The 25,537-nt window shown below is 40.6% G+C and overlaps 1 protein-coding gene across 3 annotated transcripts in view; it reads right to left on the bottom strand.

Moving 5' to 3' along the window:
- The window catches only part of INPP5F (inositol polyphosphate-5-phosphatase F), a 93,290-nt gene extending 68,116 nt beyond the window's left edge, over positions 1-25,174 (bottom strand). For 2 of the 3 annotated variants that reach the window (XM_079899539.1, XM_079899541.1), the window contains exons 1-2: positions 24,835-25,174; positions 5,194-5,274 (exon numbers count right to left, since the gene is read on the bottom strand). In XM_079899539.1, the coding sequence (XP_079755665.1) occupies positions 5,194-5,274; positions 24,835-24,931 (178 nt within the window). In that variant the 5' untranslated portion in view covers positions 24,932-25,174. Of the gene's footprint in view, positions 1-2,849; positions 3,453-5,193; positions 5,275-24,834 lie in introns of those variants that run through there. The other variant, XM_079899540.1, reaches the window with a different exon arrangement.
- Between the last annotated feature and the right edge of the window lie 363 nt (positions 25,175-25,537).

A 25,537-nucleotide genomic window follows, 5' to 3' on the forward strand; every position in this document is an offset into this window, starting at 1 on the left:
CCTGCTTTGCTTGCCTGTCCCGCTTAGAGCAGTGGGCATGTTTGAACTTTGTGACCAGGGACGGTCCCTGGCTCAAGGTAAGCCAAAAAGTCTCTTCCGTAGGGGTCTGAACTAGATGGCTAGTCAGTCTCCAGGAGTTGTAGGGAACATCAGATGTTGGTTGGCTTGAGGACTGAGGTTGGTTTGAGTACCACATAAATGCATAAATTCTGTCCCATGTAACACAGAAACAGAGACAGCCAAAAGAAGAGAAGACTGTAGGAGCTGTACGGGGGGAAGTGGTGGTCAGATACCACCTGCCGCAAAAGTAATCTCAGATCCTGAACAAATCCATTTCTTGGTTTTGTTCCCTTGAATTCCTAATAAAAATTTGTTTGCATAAACTGATAGGTTTGTATTTGCAACCAAAGAATTGATGAAATAGTGATAATTTACTAAGCACCTTTAGGTATATTATCTTATTTGAGATTCACAATACCCTAAGGAAAAAAAGTGGGCAGTTAGTTTTACTCTTGTTTTACAGTTTATAAAGTAGAGGCTCTGGGGCATTGTGGCCCCCAATGAACCAGCCTCCTGGGATGGAAACCCTTGTGAAGCCCCTTCCCACGTTAGTTCTATGTTTGGATGTGTGACCTCCTTAGACCAATGGGATATTAGCAAGCTCAGTGACCCAAGCAGAGGCTTGATAAGCCCTTATACATTGGAACTTGTCGTCTTAGCACCCTGAAAGGATGCTAAGGTATCCAGGAGAGACAGGCCCCAAGGAGAGGCCTTGTGAGATGAGACACGTGGACAGAGATGCCACATGAAGGAAAACTGAGATGCCCCCAGGCAAACCCCCAGCTGAATGTTGCCACATGGATGACCCCAGCCAACAGAAGAAAAGGGCAGAAGAGCCGCGTGGCTGACCCATAGAATCGTGAGCTATTATACGTTGTTGTTTTAAGGCATTAACTTTTGGGACAGCTTTTACACAGCAACAGATGAAACAGATGTTATGTAACTTCTCCTATATCTGAAAGCTAATAAATACAGCCTGAATTCAGGTCTCTTGACTCATGTCAGTGATTTATTCACTGTTTCAAGATATAACTGAAATTGGAGAAAAATAACTCCAAAGTTTCATAAGCTTCACTTAAACAATAGAAAATGAATTTTAGCTCAGAACATTCAACTGTGAAATTATCCTGTCAGCATATAAATGAATTAAAGATATACGTATGTAAATGTGGACAGGTAGGAGAGTGTGACTAAAATACTTAGCATGTTACACAATGTCTAATGCTTTTCTCCTTTGTATTGAAAGAATTTTAAAACTACCAAAGACAGAACGTACAATAATGCTCGCAGTGGTATTATTTCTAATGGCAAAAAAACAAACAACAATGACAAAAATTACCCAATGACAGAAAAAAGGACAAATTATGATATATTCATGCAATAGTGAAAATAAGGAACTAAAGTTTCCTATATCAACGTGGATAAATCACAAAGCATCAAGTTGTGGGAGTGGAGAGAAGTGGAAGAACACAAACAGCTTAATATCATTTATATAAAATTCCCCAAACACAAGGCTCAGCAACATATTGTCGAGGGATATATGTGTAACAACAGCAATAATGAAAATCAAGGGACGAATAAGTACAATATTCAAAATCACAGACTCTCTTGAAGGGAAGAAGGCAGGAGAGGATATACTTGGAGAAAGGCAGTGAGGGCTCCAAAGACATTCGTCATGTTTCATTCCTTAATCTAGGTGGTAGATAAATGCAGCTTGTTTTTCAGCAAGCTGCATATCCGTGATAAATAGCTTTTCGTGTCTATAAAATAGATGACACATTTCAGAAAATAACCACAAGAATTAGCAAAAGAATATTAGACTGTCTCCGGCAATTTGTGCTTTATATCATCCAGAAATTACCTAGCTTCCAAACGCTCAGTAATTTTATTTTTAAAGCATTTTTAAAAGCACACTACAGAGGCAGCTACACTCCCAATAACACAGCAATAACAGCAAAGCTTCCTATAGCTCTTAACTCACATTAAAATTGCTACCAAAGGAAAAACAGATATTTAAATTTAGTGCTTAAAATATTTCATTCAGTCCTTTTCATGACTTTTTGGGACCTGCCTACGTAACACCTACCTTCTTACAAACAAAATTCCCTCTGAACTCAGCACAGGTGCCTGTTCTTCAAATGGAGGGCTTAGTGAATGATCTAGAGCTTCCATGAATTTGCCCGCCCTGGATACAGCTCCCGGAAAGGACTGCACTGTGTACTAACAGACCCATACTCCTCCCTGGCCAGAGTTGACTATATTAGGAATGGACAGCTAACCCAAAGCCAACCAGTCCCGGTCTGACACCTGCCTACCTCTCCAGCCTTGTTCTTACTGTCCTCTCCCTCAAAATCAGTGTGGTTGGTGTATCTTTCTGTCAGAGCACCTAACACAATTCACAAATAATTATACATTTATTTCAAGGATTACTCACTAATGTCTAACTTCCCTCTTAAACCATAAGCTCCGCTCATGGTGGGAACAGGTCAGTTATTGCTCATTATTGTATTCCACCGACTAGCACAGTTTCTGATACAATTCCTAAAAACAGGCATTTAATAGCTTGTGGGGTTTTTTTTAAGAGGAAGAAAGGATTTTAATATTATGCCCCCCTTTCTCTAAAGCTTTTTGGGCATCCCTTGGAGATACTGTGGATTCAGTTCCAGACCACTGCAATAAAGCAAATAAAATGAGTCACACAACATTTTTGGGTCTCCCAGTGTACAGTTGTTTACACTAAACTGTAGTCTATTAAGTGGACTGGCATTATGTCTAAAAAATGTACATACCTTAATTAAAAATACTTTCTGGGCTTCCCTGGTGGCGCAGTGGTTGAGAGTCCGCCTGCTGATGCTGGGGACACGGGTTCGTGCCCCGGTCCGGGAAGATCCCACATGACGCCGAGTGGCTGGGCCCGTGAGCCATGGCCGCTGAGCCTGCGCGTTCGGAGCCTGTGCTCCGCAATTGGAGAGGCCACAACAGTGAGAGGCCCGCGTACCGCAAAAAAAAAAAAAAAACTTTCTTGCTGAATATACAGCGGAGAAAAGACAGTCTCTTCAGCAAGTGGTGTTGGGAAAGCTGAACAGCCCACATAAATCAATGAAGTTAGAACACTCCCTCACACCATGCACAAAAATAAACTCAAAATGGCTTAAAGACTTAAATATAAGACATAACACCATAAAACTCCTACAAGAGAACACAGGCAAAGCATTCTGAAATAAATAGTACCAATGTTTTCTTAGGTCAGTCTCCCAAGGCAATAGAAATAAAAGCAAAAAGAAACAAATGGGACCTAATCCAAACCTATAAGCTTTTGCACAGCAAAGGAAACCATAAACAAACCAACAGACAATCTACAGACTAGGAGAAAATCTTTGCAAACCATGTGACTGACAAGCGCTTAATTTCCAAAATATACAAACAGCTCATACAACTCAATGACAAAAGAACAAACAACCCAATCAAAAAATGGGCAAAAGACCTAAGTAGACAGTTCTCCAAAGAAGACAAACAGACGGCCAACAGATACATGAAAAGATGCTCATCATCGCTAATTATTAGAGAAATGAAAATCAAAACTACAATGAGGTACCACCTCACACTGGTCAGAATGGCCATCATTAAAAAGTCTACAAATAGCAAACGTTGGAGAGGGTGTGGAAAAAAGGGAACCGTCCTATGCTGTTGGTGGGAATGTAAATTGGTGCAGTCACTATGGAAAACAGTATGGAGGTTCCCTAAAAAACTAGAGTTGCCACATGATCCAGAAATCCCACTCCTGGGCATATATTTGGAGAAAACTATAATTCAAAAAGATACATGCACCCCAATGTTCATAGCAGCACTACTTACAATAACCAAGACATGGAAACAACCTAAATGTCCATGAACAGATGAATGGATAATGAAGATGTGATATGTATATACATATATGATTATATATTTTTTTTAAAAAAAATCAATACAATGGAATATTACTCATCCGTAAAAAAAGAATGAAATAATGCCATTTGCAGCAACATGGACGGACCTAGAGATTATCATACTAAGTGAAGTAAGTCAGAAAGAGAAAGACAAATACCATATGATATCACTTATATGTGGAATCTAAAATATGACACAAGGGAATTCCCTGGTGGTCCCGTGGTTAGGACTCGGTGCTTTCACTGCCAGGGCCCAGGTTCAATTCCTGGTCAGAGAACTAAGATCCTGCAAGTTGCGTGGCGTGGCCGGAAAAAAAAAAAAAACTTATTTATGAAACAGAGAAAGACTCACAGACATAGAAAACAAACTTATGGTTACCAAAGGGAAAGGGGGAGGGGAGGGATAAATTAGGAGTTTGGGATTAGCAGATACAAACTACTATATATAAAATAGATAATCAACAAGGTCCTACTGTATAGCACAGAGAATTATATTCAATATCCTGTAATAAACCACAATGGAAAAGAATATGAAAAAGAATAAATACATACATGTATAACTGAATCACTTTGCTGTACACCAGAAAGTAACACAACACTGTAAATCAACTATATTTCAATTAAAAAAAAAACTTTATTGGGACTTCCCTGGCAGTCCAGTGGTTAAGACTCTATGCTTCCACTGCAGGGGGCGCAGGTTTGATCCCTGGTGGGGGAACTAAGGTACCACATGCCGCATGGCACAGCCAAAACAAACAAACAAGCAAAAAACAATAAAATACTTTCTTGCTAAAAACTGTTAACCATCATCTGAGCCTTCAGTGAGTTGTAGTAGTAACAAAGATCACTTATCACAGATCACCATAACAAATATAAAGTTTGAAATATTGCAAGAATTACCTAAATGTGACACAGAGACATGAAGTGAGCAAATGCTGCTGGAAAAACGGCACCAATATATTTGTTTGATGCCAGGTTGCCATAAACCTTCAATTTGTAAAAAAACGCAATATCTGCAAAGGACAATAAAATGAGGTATGCTTGTATTTTTGTTTCACTTATATGGAAATATACCCACTTTGGGCAGACCCAAAATTAAGGTAAAGGAATCAAAGCCATTACAGAATCTACATTTATCCTCAAAGAAGAAAATGTCATAGAATGCCACATTAAATTTGACAAGTTTAAGGAGTTTACAGAAACATACCTGAGTGAAGCTGAATTTTGCCAATAACACCTTCTACCAACCCCAGACAAATGGGATTCCAGGCAAGAAGTAGATCAGTAGCTAAAATAAAATAAGAAGCAATCATGAAAACATATTCATCAGAAAATATATTAAAACAGTATCTTTATAGAGAACAAACTAGTGGTTACCAGTGAGGAGAGGGAAGGGAGAAGGGGCAATATAAGGGTGAGGGAGTGGGAGGTACAAACTGTTGGGTGTAAGATAGACTCAAGGATGTATTTTACAACACGGTGAATATAGCCAATATTTTCTAATAACTGTAAATGGAAAGTAACTTTTTAAATTGTATAAAAATTTTTAAATTTTTAAAAAGAAATGTCACAGGAATGTCACAAGACGATTAAAAAAAAAGGTATCTTTAGCAGTATATTAAAAAATGATCAGCTTTCCAAAAGAGCAGTTTTCAACACCCAGAACTGAATACATTACTATCGAGCACTTTGTGGACAGGTATTAATTCCGACCTGAATAAGCCTTCTAATATACGGACAGTTATGGGGAGATAACTGAAATTCTAAAACTCTACTCAGATGGGAGGCAGTACTCTGGCGCCCTGCAGTGGAGGAAGGAGGCTGGTACATCACAAGAGGGCAAACAAGAGGAGTTATCCAAGGTGCTGTCACCATGGCCAGTCCCAGATCCAAAGACAAGGCCTGAGAAACCACCACAGAGATGTGCACTTACCTTTTCCCAAAGAAGCTAACACCAAGCAAAGAAACCCAGAAAGCAAGTGCTCTTTTATGTGACTTCAATGGAAAAATCAATAGGAATTGCTTCCATTTATACTGAGTGCCTAATATGTGCCAGGCATCCAATCAGGGTTCCTCATCTGAACCACAGAACAAGACAATGATTTGGATGACTGTTTTCTCAATTCTCCCAAGGACGGTACATAGTTTGTACCATTCTAGACACACAGAAGAGAAGCTAATTCATTACATGCAAAGGATGCCTGAAGACATTAGGGCATAATTCTGTTGTGGAACCCAGGCTACAAAAGGCTGTTATATCCATGGAGATAAAGGTAACATTAGTGGTGGTTCAATAGCAGGAAAAAATTAGCAAGAATGAAAACAGCATTTCTCTTAGCAGAAAATTTAAATTACATTTTAGTTATTACCATTTAAATTCTATTTTAATGAAATGTATAATCAATCTGTAACACATGTGGGTAATTACAGAAGAGTTTTTGACTATTGTATCTTGAACATCTCTGTTGTTAATGATACAGTCAATGGGAGGCAAAAAGAAGTTACCTTCTGTTTTTATTTCAAGAATTAAAGTAAAATAGGGAATTAATTTTTTTAAAGGCTGTTATACACATTATCATTTCTAACCCTAACAATTCTATGAGTTAGGTATTAGGAGTCCCAATTCACAGATGAGGAAATGAAGCCTTAGAAAAGTAAAGTGGCCATGTCATACAACGGATCAAGGGCAGAGCTGCAATTCAAAGCCAGGTCTGCATGACTCATGGCCTGTGCTCTTAACCATCCAACTACAGTGCCTCCCTCAGAATTTATATATGGAACTAATCAGTAAGACAATATTTACATTTTAAATAACATGCATTCTTATTATAAATACTGTATAAAATTGGAAAAAAAATTTTATCACTTCCATCCCGCCACCCAGAGATAACATTATTTTGCTACATTTCACATATGTCTGTGTGCATATCCAACTGCAATATTGCAAACACAAGACTATATGTTAATTTTTCTTATACCATTTCGTATTTTCTCACATCTTTAAAATATTCTCCAAAATTATAACTTCATGGCTAATTTTCCACTTAAGGAAGCACTTCCTCACTCTTGGACATTTAAGTGATTTCCAATTTTTCTCTATTATAAACAATACTGTGATCAATGATGAACATTATGCAAATACTTTATTTCCCTAATTAATAGCTTTAGAACAGTTCCTAGGAATGAAATTAATAGGTGAAAACATTAAAAAAAAATGAAAGCTTTCAAATATTACCAAAGTGCTTTCTGCAAAGGTTATGCACCAAGTTAGATTTCTGCCAGAAGCATATGAAAATGCTTCTTATGCTTTGCCATCATTTAGAATTTCTTTTTAAATTTTGCTAATTTGATGGCATCCATTGCCTAAATGATGTTTATTTTCTTTTCATTGCTGGTAAGATTAAACATTTAATTATAAAACTGACTGCTTATGTTTCTTCTTCTATGATTTTCTTATTCATATCCTCTAACAATTTTTCTTTATGTTCCTTATTGATTTACGAATTCTTTTTATATTAAGAACATCAACTCTTTGACGTGTTTGTAAATATTTTCAGTTTTAAATTTTTATACAAATCTGTTTTTTCATTATTTTTTTGCTTATCATATTATCTAAGTTGTTCCTTACCCATTATCAATTATGTATTTATTAATTTTACCTCTTTGTTAATTTATAAAAATCTAACTCTAACTCTGGAATTCATGTTGGTGTACAAACTAAAAGTACCCTGATTTCTTTTCAAATAACCAGAATCCCTGTCAGGCAGGCCAAATCTCAACATCTGCCAACACAGGTGCCCCTGCTAAGGAAACAGCTCCAGCTACTCATAACCCTACCCTGACTTCAGATGAACAACCACAGTTTTAAGACTCTATCCCTTGGGTTTCAGATGAGCTCTAGGAATATGGAGGAGGATGAAAAAGTTAGAGCTAAAACAGTCATGGACAGTTACATAGAGGAAGTGGAACTTCAAGCATAAGGAAATCAGAAAGAAAAATAATGCAGCGGAAAGAAAGTACAAGGTTTGTTTTGGAAACTGTCCCTTCACTGGGGAAACACTTATCAAGTACCTTCCAAGAACCAGGCACTGTTATCAGGCTAAGATATAAAAATAAAGGAGCAAACAGTATAGATCAGAAGACCAATGAGTATCGTTAGTATGGTGGAGATCTTTATTGATAAGACTGGAAAAAGTAAACTGAGGCCAATAAGGAGAGACCTGAATAAAAGACTAATGAGCCTTACTTCCTGGAGGCCTTGGCAGGCAGACAATGACAAAAGTAAAACAAGACTGCAGCCAGGGATTAGGTGACAGCACTGAACGGGGGTGGAGACTGCGAGCAGGAAAAGGAGCTAGAAGGTTATTTATCACAAGAGCCTTGGCTTGAAAGGATATGGTAGCCTGGGGAGCAGGGTGGGCAGTAGGTGAAGAATGTACAAAAGGAGATTAACATGAAACACCCCAAAGGAAGCTACACAAAGGACAGGAAGAGGGTGAATTTTGAAATGACAGTGAAACGTCTATCTTCTCTTGAGAGGGATAAGATGAGGACATAGTTGAGTAAGAAGGAGGAAGGAAGAAAAAGCAGGCTATACAGCAGCAGGAGAAAAGGTGGGCGAGAACCTCCTAACTCAGTAATACCCTTTTGCACCTTTGGCATTTTGAACCATGTGACTATAGCAGCCATTCAAGAAAATTAAAATTTCACTTAAAAAAAAAACTATAAAGATGACTAAGTTTTGCGGTCTAACGACTAAAAATAATAGTCACTGGGACTTCCCTGGTGGTCCAGTGGTTGAGACTCTGCGCTCCCAATGCAGGGGGGCCGGGTTCGACCCCTGGTCAGGGAACTAGATCCCGCGTGCCGCAACTAAAAAAAAAAAGATCCCGCGTGCCGCAACTAAGACCCGGCACACATAAAGAAATAAATAAAAATAAAAATAATAGCCACTAATAATCTTTGAGGTTATTTGAGAGAGAACTAGTTAGGCCATTAAGACTGAGTTCATGATAGGGTGGTCAAGGAGAAATGTCTAGGCATAAAAACCAGGAGCTATTTAAGGAGGAAAAGAAAACAAAATGAAATCAAAAGTACAGGTGTAAAAGTTAACCTAGGAAATGAAAGATATTACTTTCTTCTAAGTCTAGAAGAAAAGATGAAAAGGCTAAATATAGAAATGGAGATGAGAAGCAGATGGATGTATCGTATGGCCTTGACTCAGTAAAAATAGGAGTCAAAGTCATCTTTGCTTTAGCGGGGGAAGGACAAGAGGCAGAACAAGAGGAGTACCAGACGCTTGGTGTGGGGAGGGGAATCCAGAAAGCCAGTTTGCAAATGTTCTGTGTGTACTTGAAAAGCACGTATATTTTCTTAGTGTTTTCAAGAAAAAGGGTGTCAATTCAATCCGTTGGTGGGTCATTATATCAATTTTGTACAACGAGACCAGCACTAACAGCAAAGAAACAGAAAAGAGAAAAACTGTACCATGTACCATGTAAGGGGAAACACTTCACAAAACTCTTGCTTCTGAAGTTATAGGTATATACATATATGTCTGTTCAAGTCATGCTTTTAAAAGTATTTCTTACTTCAAACATTTGAATACACTATTCAACTCTGGGGTGAGGGCTCATTATCAACTTTATTAATTATTTTATTCAACTGCTCTATGTACTTGCTAATGTTTTGACTGCTTAGCCTAATACTTTGACAGTGTTCTTTTTTTTTTTAAATCTCATGCTTTGTGTACTCTTCCTTCTTAATTTTTGCCTCATATTTTTTCAGACTATGTTGTCAGGCACATACAGATTCAGGATTATTATATCTTCCTGGTGAATTGCTCCATTTATCAGGATGTAATAACTGCCTTTATTTCAAATAATGCTCTTTGCCCTAAAGTCTAGTTTGTCTAACATTGATATTGTAAAAGAAATACATTAGGCATGAAAAAAATACATACAACATAGAACATTGTTAATCCAGTCATATGTCTTCTCCGACCCCCCAGAGCCTGAGAAACAAAGTCCAAATTCCTTGGAAAGGCTCTCAAGGCCCAGCGTGGGCTCCTCCTGTCTACCCTCCTCCCGCCTCCCCACCCCAGCATCCTTGTCTTCCTACAGTCATCCAGAAGAGTGCACAGGCTGGGCCTGGAATGCTGCTCCCCACCCACTTCGGCATGCTGTTCATTCCAGACTCAGAACAAGGGTCACTGGTGTTCCCTGACACATTCCCCATTCCACTCCCCCAGCAGAACTGATCGGGTTCTCTTTTGTGATCCCCCTGAACCCTGCTCGTATACGCATCGTGGCATCTCATTTTGGTTTAATGCACCTAATTACTGACTTGCCTGTCTCCCTGACTGAACAGGAAGCTCATCAAGAACAGAAAATTCATGGAGACCTGATCTCATTTAGCTTTACGTCCCAAGTGCATGATATACAGCAGGCTCCAAATGCTGAACAGACAAATGAACGAACGACACAGAATGCAGAAGCAGGCTGGAGTCAGATAATTTGCACTGAATCACATTAGAAGGGTTCAGTATTTGAACTAACAAAGTTAAAGTCATCTGCTCTATTTCAAATAAAGATATCATGGCTGGCAGAGGTAAAGTGTCCAATATTAACTACACAGCTTGTTAAAATCAAAACCCCATATCCCACTCTCAGTCCAGGGCTCTATCCTACCTCTAACACCGTAAGTTTCCCTACCATGTGTAACTACTCAGACATCATACTCTCATTTTAAGTTCGTATGGGGCTTTCAGCTCACCATCATCATTCCAGCCACACAAGCCAGAACCTGGGAGACATTCAAAATGCTTTCTTCCTGGGAGTTCCCTGGTGACCTAGTGGTTAGGATTCCAGATTTTCACTGCTGTGGCGTGGGTTCAGTCCCTGGTTGGGGAACTGAGATCCCACAAGCTGCATGATGCGGCCAAAAAAAAAAAACAGCTTTCTTCCTCACCAAGTCCTGTTGATTCTACCTCCTCATATCTGATGAATGTTTCACTTCTCTCCATCCCCGTGGCCACTATCCTTGTCCAGAGCCAAGACCTCCTCCATCTAGATCATGAGAAAAGCCCTGGGCAGGCCCACATGCAGCAGACTGTATAACACATAACAGGCACTCAAATATTTACTGAATGCAAGGAGGACTCTAAACGGTTTGGTACTGTAAACCCTTAAGGTAAAAGGCAGGAAGCTGTAAGAATGAGGCTGAAAAACCAAACAGGGACCAACTCAGGAGGCCCACAAGCAGTAAATTCAGGAGACATTTCCTCCAGAGAGGGCAGATTTGCATTTCAGATTGAACACTGGGGCTAGTATGCAGAGGATGGATGGGAGAAGGCAAGCCTAAAGCCAGAGATCCAGGTGACAGGAGTGTGCACGAGGGTGACCTGGTTCCAAATCTGCAACTGTAAGGCTGGACAGAGTCAAGAGATTCTGAGTGACATGGGCACAGCCTGCGTTCCATGTCCTGAGTGAAAAGTCCCAGCTCTACTGCAGTCTTGGAACCCCTTTCAAAACTTCAGGTCCCTCTTTCATAAGCGGGAATTCCATCTAACTTACAGGATTTTTTTTTTTTTTTTTTTTGCGGTACGCGGGCCTCTCTCTGCTGTGGCCCCTCCCGTTGCGGAGCACAGGCTCCGGACGCGCAGGCTCAGCGGCCATGGCTCACGGGCCCAGCCGCTCCGCGGCATGTGGGATCTTCCCAGACCCGGGCACGATCCCATGTCCCCTGCATCGGCAGGCGGACTCTCAACCACTGCGCCACCAGGGAAGCCCCTTACAGGATTTTTATGAGGATTAAATGGAAGAATTATGTGAAAGTACCCAGCACAATGCCTGGCACATAAATGTTCAATAACTTTTACCTCAAGTTGGGAAATGTATATGCATTTAAAATTCCAGGTTCCTAGCACTCACTAAATCTCTCTACAGATTTTTATTTCAAGGGTCTACCTACGGCTTTTTATTTAAAAAGGAAAGGATAAAAAAGGAAAAACCCAACTTCGATTGTTTTTTACATTAAATCTTAAGGCCATAATCCCTAAAAGCCTTCTGAGAATAATAAATGTTTTATGAAAATATCTCAATGCTTAGATATGCCCCCAAAATTCTGTTTCTTCAGAATGTGAAACAGATACAGGGCTCTGATGCAGCTCAAAATTAGGCAAGCAGAAACAGTCCTAGCAACCCAATTCAGGTCCAAATGGCAAATCAAGCATAACTGCCAGCTTCCTCCCCTCCCCTAAAGTCCCCTACACTGGAGAGGGGAAATTTAGAAGCAGTAGAGTCTAAATGAAGGTTAAAATATACTTGGGAAAAAGACACAGACATCAGTAGACTTTAGTTATATACATGAAAATAAGTACTAGGGTCCTAAGTTTTGAGAAACCATAGAAGAACAAAAAACAGAATGGGTAGCTTTTAATCAGCAACAGAAAGACATCTGATAAAAATTCATACCATCCAGAAAATTTAAAAAATTTTAAAGTAAAAATAAAATTCATACCATCCTACGGAACACAGTAAAAGGTGATAGAACAAAAAAACTGAGAAAAGCACAATAAATGGAAAACATGAATAAAAGGTGAAAATAACTCATATTAATAATTATAAATAAACGTAAAGTTTCAACTTACCAATTAAAAGACAGACTATTAAGTCTCGACTCTTCTATCGGTTTATTTAATTCTAGGCCTATTTTGTTTACCACTGTATGCCTGCAGCCTAGCACAGTGTCTGACACACAACAGGGACTCATTCAATAGTTACTGAACCAAATCATAAACGATGAGCATGTGATTTCTCACAATGAAAGGCTTAACTAAAAATTCTGGGAAACTTTAAATTATCTTAAAATCTCTAGCAGGTGTCCACAGCTTCTCACACCAATATAGCGAGAAGCCAGTGGAGGAAGGCCTGAAATAGGCTATATATAACGGGCACCAGAATGGAGGCTGAGTGTGTCTTTTTGAGCCGCTACGACTTTATGCCTGGTACAGTTCCTGGCACACAACAGACACTTCAAAATATGTGTGTGTGTGTATTTTTTAATCTGTTACTCTTCATTAAGGAGATAAAAATAAATAAAAGCATTAGCAGAGTGTTTGTATAGAGGACATGTATGAACCATACTGGTCTCGGCATATGTAGCAACTATGCTTAGTAATGGACACTCTGTCACCATTATTAATGCCTACTCCGGAGGCAGAAGGCATTGGAATGGCAGGGGAAACGGCCAGTGGGCTTGTCCCTTCCTTCCACAAAGAAGAGCCATGTAATTGATCTGCTCCAACAAACATATTGCTTTCTAATCCTTCCTTCGAAAGGTATATTCCAATGTGGCACACAATTTCAAAAGAGAAACATTTGAAGTTTGCAAATAGGTTTTAAAATTTAGGATTATTAAGGTTATCTAGTAAAGAGTAGAGCTGCTTACAAATTACAAAAGCATAGTATTTTAGAAATAATGCCAAATTTTAATTAGTGAAACCATTAAAGTAACATACACCCAAAGACATAAGTAGTTTGTCATAAGCTCAATTGTTTGACCCATTAGGTCAACATTTCCACTCTTATTTCAGATCCATTTGGCAGGACATGGCTTCTATTTTCATATGCCCTCTTCTTCCTGGTACACAGAAAACAAGTGATTAAGTACTGTGTGCCTGCAGAGAGCATGACTCACTCATTCCAAGAGCCCAGAGTGATGGTGCTCCCTCAGCCCAAGAACAAGCCTGGGTTTTGCACAGCTGCTGAAGTTTACAGGCAGTTTCACTTGTGTCAAAAAAAAAAAAAAGGTGCTAGTGTATGCATACATAATCAGACCCAAGTTTCATTTCCTGCTAAAGACAAAAGGACATTATTGCTCTGAAAAGACAATTACCAACACCAAAGTCAAACAGATGAGGAAAAGGGTTCTACAATGAGGAACTAAAAGTTCCAATGGTTAGCTCATCCATACTTAAATTCTCAAAATTTAATTAGGCCAGAAAAAAAGGTTAAGGAATAATTTGATTCAGATGCCATCTTATAAATGCAAAATTTGATACATGTTTCTCTGAACTCTCTAATAGTAATTATTTTCCAGCATTCAGCAAGCTAAAGAGCTAATCTACTTTAGAAGTTCTAGCAGCTGCTGCTTTCCCAGTGTGAACTCCAGCTCAACGGTCCTGGATCCCGGCTGCTCAATATCACCATCTGGGAGCTGTACAAATACTGATGCCTGGGCCCCATCCTCGAGAGTCTGACTGTTGGGTTACGGTGGGACCCAGGCACAGGTATTTTGTAAATCTCCCCCAGGTGATTCTAACGTACACCCAGGTTGAGAATTACAGGCCAAAGTGATTATAGGTTACTAGTTGGAACCTGCATTAGTAGCTTTAGTTTTATCCTACCTGAGTGATTCAAAGATGATGCCTGTGCCGTGGACAGCTTGAAACTCTTTCATGTAATTAAGAACCATAAACTGAATAAAGAGCTCATAATATATAGTGAGTAAGCAAAAAGTTGGTGTAAGCTACTATAAAAAAATACGTTTAAAAAAATAACCCTAAGGGCAAAAAAAAACAACCACCAAAAAACCCTAAGACTAGTTAAAAGATGAGATATACTACCTAGTACCTAGGAAAGGGATCCTAAGAATTTCTAGACTTTTCTATTAAAACTGGGATCTGGCTTCCCTGGTGACGCAGTGGTTGAGAGTCCGCCTGCCGATGCAGGGGCCACGGGTTCGTGCCCCGGTCCGGGAAGATCCCACATGCCGCAGAGCAGCTAGGCCCGTGAGCCATGGCCGCTGAGCCTGCGCGTCCGGAGCCTGTGCTCCGCAACGGGAGAGGCCACAACAGTGAGAGGTCAGTGTACCGCAAAAAAAAAAAAAAAAACTGGGATCTAATTACAGTGCAGCATGAAGGATATTAGAAATTGTTTTTTGGGCAGAAGACCTAAATAGACATATCTCCAAAGAAGACATACAGATGGCCAATAGGAACATGAAAAGATGCTCAACATCACTAATTATGAGAGAAATGCAAATCAAAACTACAATGAGGTACCACCTCACACTGGTCAGAATGGCCATCATTAAAAAGTCTACAAATAACAAATGTTGGAGAGGGTGTGGAAAAAAGGGAACCCTCCTACCCTGTTGATGGGAATGTAGATTGGTGCAGCCATTATGGAAAACAGTATGGAGGTTCCTCAGAAAACTAAAAATAGAGTTGCCATATGAGCTAGCAATCCACTCCTGGGCATATACCCAGACAAAACTATAATTCAAAAGGATACATACACCCCTATGTTCATAGCAGCACTATTTACAATAGCCAAGACATGGAAACAACCTGAATGTCCACTGACAGATGAATGTATAAAGAAGATGTGGCATATATATACATAACAGATTACTCAGCCATAAAAGAATGAAATAAAGTCATTTGCAGCAATATGAATGGACTTAGAGATTATTACATTAAGTGAAGTAAGTCAGAAAGAAAAAGACAAATACCCTATGATATCACATATATGGAATCTAAAATACAACACAAATGAACATATCTATGAAACAGAAACAGACAGACATAGAGAACAGACTTGTGGTTGCCAAGGGAGAGCGGGTTGGGGAGAAGGAAGGACTGGGAGTGTGCGATTAGCAGATGCAAACTAATATACATAAGATGGATAAACAACAAGGTCCTACTGTATAGCACAGGGAACTATATTCAATATCCTGTGATAGGACTTCCCTGTTGACGCAACGGTTAAGAATCCGCCTGCCAATGCAGGGGACACGGGTTCAATCCCTGGTCGGGGAAGACCCCACATGCCGCGGAGCAACTAAGCCCGTGTGCCACAACTACTGAGCCTGCACTCTAGAGCCTGTGAGCCACACTACTGAGGCCGTGTGCCTAGAGCCCGTGCTCGCAACAAGAGAAGCCATGGCAATGAGAAGCCCGTGCACAGCAACAGAGTAGCCCCCGCTCACCACAACTAGAGAAAGCCCATGCGCAGCAACAAAGACCCAACGCAGGGACTTCCCTTGTGGCTCAGTGGTTAAGAATCTGCCTGCCAACACAGGGGACACGGGTTTGATCCCTGGTCCAGGAAGATCCCACATGCCACGGAGCAACTGAGCCCTTGCGCCACAACTGCCGGGCCTGTACTCTAGAGCCCGCCAGCCACAAGTAGTGAAGCCACGTGCCTAGAGCCTGTGCTCCGCAACAAGAGAATCCACTGCAATGAGTGGCCCGCGCACCGCAACGAAGAGTAGCCCCCGCTCAACACAACTAGAGAAAGCCCGCACAGCAACGAAGACCCAATGCAGCCATAAATTAATTAATTTTAAAAAAAAGATCCAACGGCAGCCAAAATAAATAAATAAATCTTTAGAAAAAGACAAGAGAAAGAAATAGGATTCTGAAAGCTAAATAAGAGCACAGGTGATCTAACAGTTGGTATTTTCCTTAACTCATTTTAGAGCCGGTAACTGCGATGCATAAAATTAGCACTTCGAACATAAAATAGATGCAACCTTTGTCTCTGCTGGCGTTTAAATAATTTCCTAGCTTTTCCTGAAAACTCTGTTCAAAACTTACTCTCTTCCATCTAGGATCGTCTGTATAGTCATTCTGATACCATAGGTCCTTACCAACAAAAAGCTCTACCTTCAAACACACCATCAGGTCTAGGATCTGCCATTTTAATTGCCCTCAAATGTAGAACTGCTTCTAGATCAAACAAGGGCCACAGCAGAGTGTCCTGTGGGGTGGGAGGTACAGGGGAGAACCTGTACTATTTCAGTCTGGCCAGTTAGGCACTATTCATTCTCATAAACTTTTTTCTTTTTTTTTCTTTTTTTTTTTTTTTGAGTACTTAATTAGAACCAAGGCACTGTGCATACAAAGTTATTTCTGGCAAGGCAAGGCAAAAATATATATATACCCATTAAAGTCCACTAGTCACACGGCCAGTTTCTTCCAGGACTTTCCACTCTTAAATAAGACAGAAACAATCACAGACAATTTACAGCTAGAAGGAACTTCAGAGAATCAAATAAAAGAACACCTTTCTTCCCATTTCTTTATGAGGAAGAAAAACAGATTTTCACTACCTTGGAAAAAAACAGAGACTTTGAACTTCAAGACCCAGCTCAAATCTCCCACAGAACTCAGCTCTATCACAGTATCTGTCACTCTAGAATCCTCTGTATGCCTTTCCCTTGTTGGACCACTACCTGGGCTATAGGGTAGAGACAGTATTTTATCCATCTTTTTACCTTGGCACAATGCCTCGCAGACAGATCTTCAATAAATGTTTGTTGAAATAATAAATAAATGACTTCACAGAATTTCAGACTTAATATAATTTGGAAGGAGAAAGGAATAGAATACTAAATTAGTTGTCAGGGCGGAGGGCTGCTTCTTTGAGAAAAGTGAGTATTTGAAAGGTGCAAAGGGGGATAAATGCAATAGCTACTAGAGGTGAATCCTGGAAGTCAAGAAGAACAACTGCCCAGAGGGAGACTAGCAAACTAGAAACTCTGCCAAACTCTTTGGTCTACCCACCACAACTGTTCCCTGGGGGAGGGGAGGGTTATTATGCTGGAAATAGGGAGAAAAGTGTTTATATCTGGCATAAAAGCAATGTATAATGACACCATGAAGCATCATTAATATTATACACACAAACTACTAAAATTAAGAGCACTGTGGCATGTTTAAAATGTCCCAACATTTCAGTTACATGTTAGGACTATTTCAAATTATATATGTTGACCATTGCAGAAACTGGAATTTGAAGTTTAGTACAAGTAAAAAGAGGTTTCAAAGAATAATATTCATAAATTTTCATAAAGAAAAATTAAGGTACTTTAAATGTATTTTTAAATATCCCACTATGAAGTTAAAGAAATTCAAGGTTAAATGTGAAAGAATCTGCAATTAAAATGAGGTAACTTAAAAAGAAAAAAACAACAGGGAACACTGACCTAAAATCAACCTGTACTTCCCTCAACAGCCTTACCAAAAAGTTGGCAGGAGTGGATGCTTTTTTGTGAATGAGAGCAGTTCCTTTAAGGGTCTCACAGCAACCAGAAAATGAGTCATCTTAACAGAGCATGGGATTTAATTAAGATACTACCAGTATGTGTTCTGATAGTACTATGATGCTAAATGTGCAGTGCTCACCCTCACTTTTTAAATACTACTTAAATATTACTTAATGTATTATCAACAGCTACTGCTAATAAAGTAATGTATTATTTCTCTATTTTGGTAAACATACTCTAATTCAAATATTCTTCTCAGCTCGTTTATGGTCGTCTGACACACATGATTATAACTTAGTCCAGCTAATGAGTAATTTGTTACAGGTTCTATGAGATTGCTGTTACTTCTCAGGTTTGTGTTTGCAAGACTAGATTTTAAAAGTTTATATTTTAAAACATATTTGAACAGGAATAGAACAGTTTACAAAAAGGTTTACAGAGAGATAGTAATGCAGCTTATAAAGATCTAACACATTTAAATCCCCATAAAACCACATCAAGGTCAGACTATGGCTCTGAGAATGCACTGAATCAATACTATAGCCAAATTAGTTCGATTTTCCGATAGTCTAGTATCTATCTGCAAATACATCAGCTAATTTTGTCATAAATCATAAGAACCAAAATCAGCCAACAATCTTTTTTTTTGTTGGCATAGGGCCAGTTAGAGAAAAATAAAAATGTCTTTGGGCCTCATTTATTTTCATTAAAAAAAGATTTATTGAATCCCACAGAATTAAAAGTTAGATTCCCCCGTTTCCTGAATAAAACGACAATGAGAAATTAGTACATATTTTAAAGTTGGTAAGAGATGCAGCGTTTTAGTCTTCTGTTCTTATGTTCTTCATTTAATCCTCCCAACAACCTATTTGCTGCTCAAGGTACACAGAGTCAACCAGAAACTAGAATTATTTCAATTCATTCAATACAATTTTTACAGAAGACCTGCAGTGGGCCAGGTGCTAGGCATATAGTAATGAATCTACATCTCCTTCTCCCTGCTTGGGCTGAGTTAGGCTGGGCAGGTGGGATAAGGGGAAGCCATGCTGCTGGGCATCCTGGAGCAGCACCAAAGTAGCCATGTTCCGAAAAGACCAAGCTGTCAGGGCACCTTTGTTTCTGGCACCTGCATGCTCTATCCTAAAGGCCTGGATACTGCCTCTCCTCTGAAGCCAGCCTTTGGCGAGTCCTGGCCTCTGCTGGCATGGCCAGGACACAAGCATCTAGGAATCAGCGATGCTACAAAGTCCCTCCCCTCTTCGGAAGTGGTTGCCCTGAAGACTTTTTCTCCTCCATTCCCTCTCTGCTTTATGTGCTCTGAAAGGATGTCTGTGAAACTGGATCTGGAACTGGATCTGGAACTCTTGCAAAGTTAGACTGAGAAGGCTTCAGGTTGCTCATCACTGGCTGAAATAGTTCCCATCCAGTACATATCAGTGTTTCTGCTCCAAGATCTTCCCTCTATATATTCCCTCCACAACCTGCAAATGTTCTAAAAACTTAAGAAGAGAAACCTTACAAACTGACCGTGGAAAAACGAGTCAACCTATTATATAACGATATTCCCTGTAACTATATAACTAGTTTTGCAAGAAAAGAGTGAGGACAGGTGAAAGGTCAAAGAACTAACCAATAGTCCCATCATCAGCCTTTTCATTCTACATAGATCCTTCCTCAATGTGCATACTTTGACATTTCAGAGGCTATTTTATTCTCTACATAGGCTACACTATAATGACTATGACAGCTAAATACATTTCAGATATTACCCATAAAAATATAAATCCTACAACTTTGTGGTCAAGAAGGTAGACAGGTTTATAAAACATTTTTGTCAATATTGAGAAAAACTTGGCTTTGGAGCTAATATGGGGTTAGAAGTCTGGCTCTCCCTCTTATTCTTTGAACTTGGACAAATTACTTCTCTGTGCCTGTAAAATAATAATAAAACCCCTCCGCCTAAGTTTTATTGTGGGGATGACATGAAACAGTACACAAAAAGGGCTTAGAACAGTGTCTGGTTCAGAAAAATGCTTAGTAAATAAAAGCGGTTGTTATTAGCTACTACTAATCTCAGTTCACAAAGCAGACAATATGCACAAAAACTTCCCTCTAGCTGTAAAACCTGATTCCAAAAATTGTCATCATTCACCCTACAAAGACTATCTTTTTTTTTAAGCCAAAGAAAGGGGGAAATTTTTTGGAAAGATGTGTTTTGTATCTTGCATGCATAACAATAAATGTTCACAAAATAAGTTTACAGATCTGTTCAATCCAACTGCTAGCCTGTTAGAATATAAAATATGGGGTAAGAAGTGTTCAAGGTATAAAAGTGGTAAGCCATTTTAAAGAAACTGAAAACTAAAGACACTAGAGGAAAAAAACTGGTTATTCAACAGCAACAAAAATGGTTAAAAAGATTTTTACAATATATTTAATAACTAATTTATAAATTAAAATGCCCTATTACATTTTGTCATGGTAAGCGGTGAATTTTTAGCAAACATGATTTTCTAAAAAAGGTAAAGTTAAAAAATTTTTTCAAAGTAAATACCAAATAACACAAAAGTCTAAACTGGATATAGTTGCATAAAATATGATTCCGCAAAACAGATAAAAGTTCTATTTAGATTTCAATTCTGTAATTAATTTCTCATTCAAAAAAGTTTTCATATGACATATTAAAAATAATTTCATTATCAAAAAATAACTAAGTAAAACAGGAATGCATTTTTATGTTTCTGTACATTCTGATAACTAGCATCCCCCTCCAAAAACTGTTCACTGGTATGTATCATTCAGTGTTTCATCTCTCTCTAAATAGTTTACATGCTTATGAATGTTATGTGTATGACAGATGCTCTACCATCTTTTCGTGGTCAGTCTCAGAATAGAATGAAGCAATACGCAGCAGTAAATTATATAACACTGTCCTATCAGACAAAGCTACAAGGACAAGTGGAAGCAGTTTTAAGATTAAAGAGATAAGACTATATCACCCTTGCTCAACAGTGGACTATATTATATTGCTTTTTAAGTCTTTAAATTACAGCCCTTATTCTCAGATAGTGAAACTCCACGCTCAAGAGATTACTGAATGTTTACACAGTGCTTTATCATTTTCCCTGGTTGAAAATAAAACAGTCTAAATATTTTCCTCTGCTGGTCATTACCCTGCAAGAGATATTAGCAGCCACCAAAAAAGCAGTTCTAAGTATGAATACAGACACTCACTAACCTTAAAAAAATGGAAAACCAGAAAAAATACTCAACTACTTAGAAGAAAAAATTTAAACAGTGTTAAAGAAAATACGGAATACCATCACAAAGATTTTTTTTTAAATGATGTTAAATCAGATAGAAAAACAACATAAGTGGAAATGCACCTTTCCTCACATTTATTTCCTTATCCAGCTGGACAGAGATTTTCCACCTAAATTAGAAGACATTTAAAACAGGGCCTAAAATGAGTAATAAGCATAACACAACATCCCATATTTGTGGCAATGATAGTACTGAGAGAAACCTGGACTTAAATTTAATTTGGCTCAACTCAACCAAAAATGCCTTCTGTGTCCTAAGCACTCTAAAGCTCACAGATACCAAGATGAGTAGAACGTGGTCCTTGCCTTGAGGAATGCTCTGTCCACTGGGGAAGAAGGAAGCAAACCATTATTATATGATACAGTCAGGGCTATAACTAACGTGTGTACCAAGTGTCTAAAGCACCTGGAAACACAAAAAGGTGACCAATAATTCTGCCCCAGGAATGCAGGCTATGGTGAGCACAGAGTAGGGGTGGCATCTGAACTGGGTCTTACAAAATAAACTAGGCAGGAAAAGAGACTGACAGTAACAAACATTCCAGACCAAGGAAGTGGTCACTTTAGACTTAAATATCAATACTGATCCTCCTGATGCCACTAGAAGAAAAGTCCTCTTTCAAGTTACCACAAACATAAAAATCACAAGGCTCACAGGCTTTTTTGGTCTTATGATACTGCCCTTTAGAAAGAAAAGGACTTGGCCAGTAATTTATTCAGTTGAATAACCAGTAAGAAACTATGAAAGATTTTAAATGCTTTCATTACAAACAATAGCAAAACTGGCTGTAAAAGCAGAGGGAGATGATCCAATAAAATGGAGAATTTTAAATAAGTCTACAGAAAAAGACCTGGAAAACATTTAACAATTAAATGCCATTATTCCATAGGCATTCTTTAGAAAGGCTCTTGAGTATTGGATAGGATAAACTATTTGGTAAAGTCAGGTGTGTGAGATTCTTTATTCATTGGCTATATGTACTTGAACACCTGAAGATCAAAAACAGGCTGTTCTGAAAGATAATGGCCTCTTCCTTCCTCTATATTTTTGGTCTGCTTTAGTCTGTGGTAGGCTGTATCCTAAGAAGTGTGATAAACTTAATTGCAAAGGCTACAACCATTTTATTCAGAAAAAAGTTAATTTGCCTTCTGATATGGACTTTGGATATATAAACAGTAATTCAAACCACATGGCTTAATCCAAAATCTAGGCCCAGGTTTCCCTGTGAATATTCCTTAAAGGCTTAAGCCTGTAGCATGATCATCTGAGCTTCAGCTCAGATGATTGGGTTTAAGTGTCCTTCCACTGAAAGGTAAGCTACTAGCCAGCACCCTAGAAGAGTTGACTTACTTCTCTTGAGGGGAGCAACTTATCCCTAAAGCTGTTAGGACTGGACAGGTTCCTGTGTACGAGAAATGAACACAAACCAAACAGAATGACACATAATTCATTTAAAGCCATCTATTCAGAGGACTCCTGGGACCTTACCTCCTTCCATGTAATTCCACCAGCTTGGTTCATCTCTGTCAATCTTAGAGGCTAAGAGAAAGGAGAGAGTAGCCCTAGAAATGGAGACAACCACATCCACCTCTATCTACATATGCTTCAATTCACTGTCCCAATACACAGGTGACCTAGAGATTTCCTGAGTGTTTTTCATGAAACACATCAATTCTTGTCCTCAAAGAGGTACACTGAACAAACACTTAAATTGGCACTGTTTCAAAAACATTTCATTATGCACAAGGACCAAAAAGTCCAACCCTCATTTTATAGCTGAGGAAATGAAGTACAGAAAAGTGTTCTGTCCAATGAGTTAGAGGTGATGTCAAGTTCCATCCAGCTGCCATAGTTAATTTTAAGCTCTTAAGAATCCAAAGAGTCGGCTCTTTGACAGCCTGGGGAATTTTGCAATCTACTTTTCTTCAGTCTGCACTTGAAGCCTTATCCAAACATTGTGGGTGGGGTGAGGGGAGAAAGACCAGGCAAATGATCAAATCAGGAAAAACAGGGAGAAGAGAATGACTGGAGACGGGCCAAAATTAGCCTATCTACAACACCTCCTGTCTCAAGATTATCAAAGAACCTTATCTGGGTGCAGTAGTTTCTCTTCCATTCTGAATAGAGGAAATAAAATGTAATAGCAAGAAAATACATCCAAAACCTAGAAAAAAAAATAAGTTCTCCTTCACTGCTCTAGCAAATCAACGAGCAGGCCTTCCTAGGCAAGCAGTGGGACAGGCCAGAAAGTGTTCTGGGGGCCAATTCTACTCTCTGTGACCTCAGTCAAGTTACTCAACCTTTCACACCTGTCTCCTCACCTGAGAAAGAGGATATCACCTCACCACCTGCTTTGTAAGGTTGTTGTGAGGACTGGGAATAATATATTAAGGGACCAGACCTTGGAAACCCTCCTATAAATGGTAACTGCTGTGATGTATATGAAAAGTTCGTTTGTGCCTTTCATACTTTCCAATTCATACCACGTAAATTCTTTTGTCTAGATTACATACAAGAATTACAAGTAAACTTGAAATGCTCTGGCTATTTCTTTCAAGAACTCTGTTCTCTTACTTCTCCTAAAATGAAAGATCTGCAGTGATTAGGAAAAAGGACTGGCAACCTCAAAGGGGGAGGTGCTCCGGGGCCCCCTCAAGGGAAACCGCCCCCCCCGACTGTCAGCTCTCTGAGGGCAGCGACTGCCCTGTTTAACTCACCACTGTGACCTAGTTTTCCTAATGCAGACTAATCGTTGTAGACTTAGACATCTCATGACAGCTTACATGACACCCAAACATGGACCCACAAGAGTGTATCTCACAATACTGAGTCACACAAAAATATTAAAAGTTGAACATTACGATACAGTTTAACTGTAATACTAAAATTAAAAAAAAAAAAGGCGCTGTAAATCGAGTGCCTAGAGGTAACCAGAATGAAGTCACGCCTTTAATGATAAAGGACCACCAGAAACACATAGATGTCCACAGGCACTGAAGCTCCGGCAGGATGTTCCACTGAACTGGCGTGATCGCCTCTGGCCTGAGATCGGGATTCGAACCCAGAACTTGTCCCGAAGGACGGGCAGAGGCCACTCCTGAGAGGAAGAGGCCTTTAAGGCCAGGCGCACCTCGCTCGAACTTTCTGGTGGGCGCCGGCCCGACCCCGACTGCGGGCGGCTCGACTCACGTCCCCTCTCCCGGGCAGCGGAGCAGATCGCGACGCGGAAGCGCGCTCGGAGGGACGAGGGTCGCCAGTCCTTTGTCCCCCGCAGAGGGGCAGGGGCGACGGCAGCGCTCCCTCCTCTCAGGAAATAATGACAGACCGCGCGCCCTCGCTCGAGCCCGCCCCGCCCCGCCCGCCAGGGCCGCAGGAGGCGCCAGATCCGCAGCCCCCGGCCGAGGGGCCCCGGCCGCGCCCCCTCCTCGCCCCCCGCCCGCCCAGGGCGACCCCGTGCCGCCAGCCTCACCCGGTCGGAGATGGAGGCTGCCGTCGCGGCGGCTGCACCACAGCGCGCGTTCGTCCTGCTGCAGGATGTAGTGGTCCTTGGCTTGGAAGAGCTCCATGCCGGCCCCGGACGCTGAGGGAGGCGGCGGCGGCCCGGGCGCGCCAGCGGCTCTGCAGCCCCGCGACCCCGCGACCCCAGAGGCGGCGGTTCGCGCGGGGCGTCCTCGCCGGCCGGGGCCGCCAGAGCCCGCGCTTCGGGGAGCGGCGGCTGAGGGAGCACCCCGGCTGCCAGACCCGCGGGAGGAGAACGTGCTGCGGCGGCGGCGGCGGCGGCGGCCTTGGGAGGCCTCTCCCCCCGGCTCCGCCCCTTGATCGGCCCCGCCCCCGCTCCCCTTCATGGCTCCTCCCCCTGCCCCACCCCTTCCCCGGCTTCTCCCCTGACTTCTCCCAGGCTCCACCCCCTCCCCGTCTCCTCCCCGCTTCTCTCTCCTTTCCGTTCCTCTTCCTGCCCATTCCCGCCGCCTTCTTCTCCAGCTTTTCCTGGGTTTCTCCGCCTGGTTCCTCCCCCGAGGCTCTTCCTCCTCCCTCTTCTCTCCCCATCCAAGCCCCCTCCTCCTCCTCCCGCTCTTTCCAGGCCCCGCCCCTGGCGGGCCCGCTTTCCCAACCCCGGGGATTGCGGGCAGAACACTGGCCTGGATGAGACAGGCTGGCCGCCTTACTGCCCT

The sequence above is a fragment of the Stenella coeruleoalba genome, assembly GCF_951394435.1.
Source record: "Stenella coeruleoalba genome assembly, chromosome: 16".
NCBI lineage: Eukaryota > Metazoa > Chordata > Mammalia > Artiodactyla > Delphinidae > Stenella > Stenella coeruleoalba.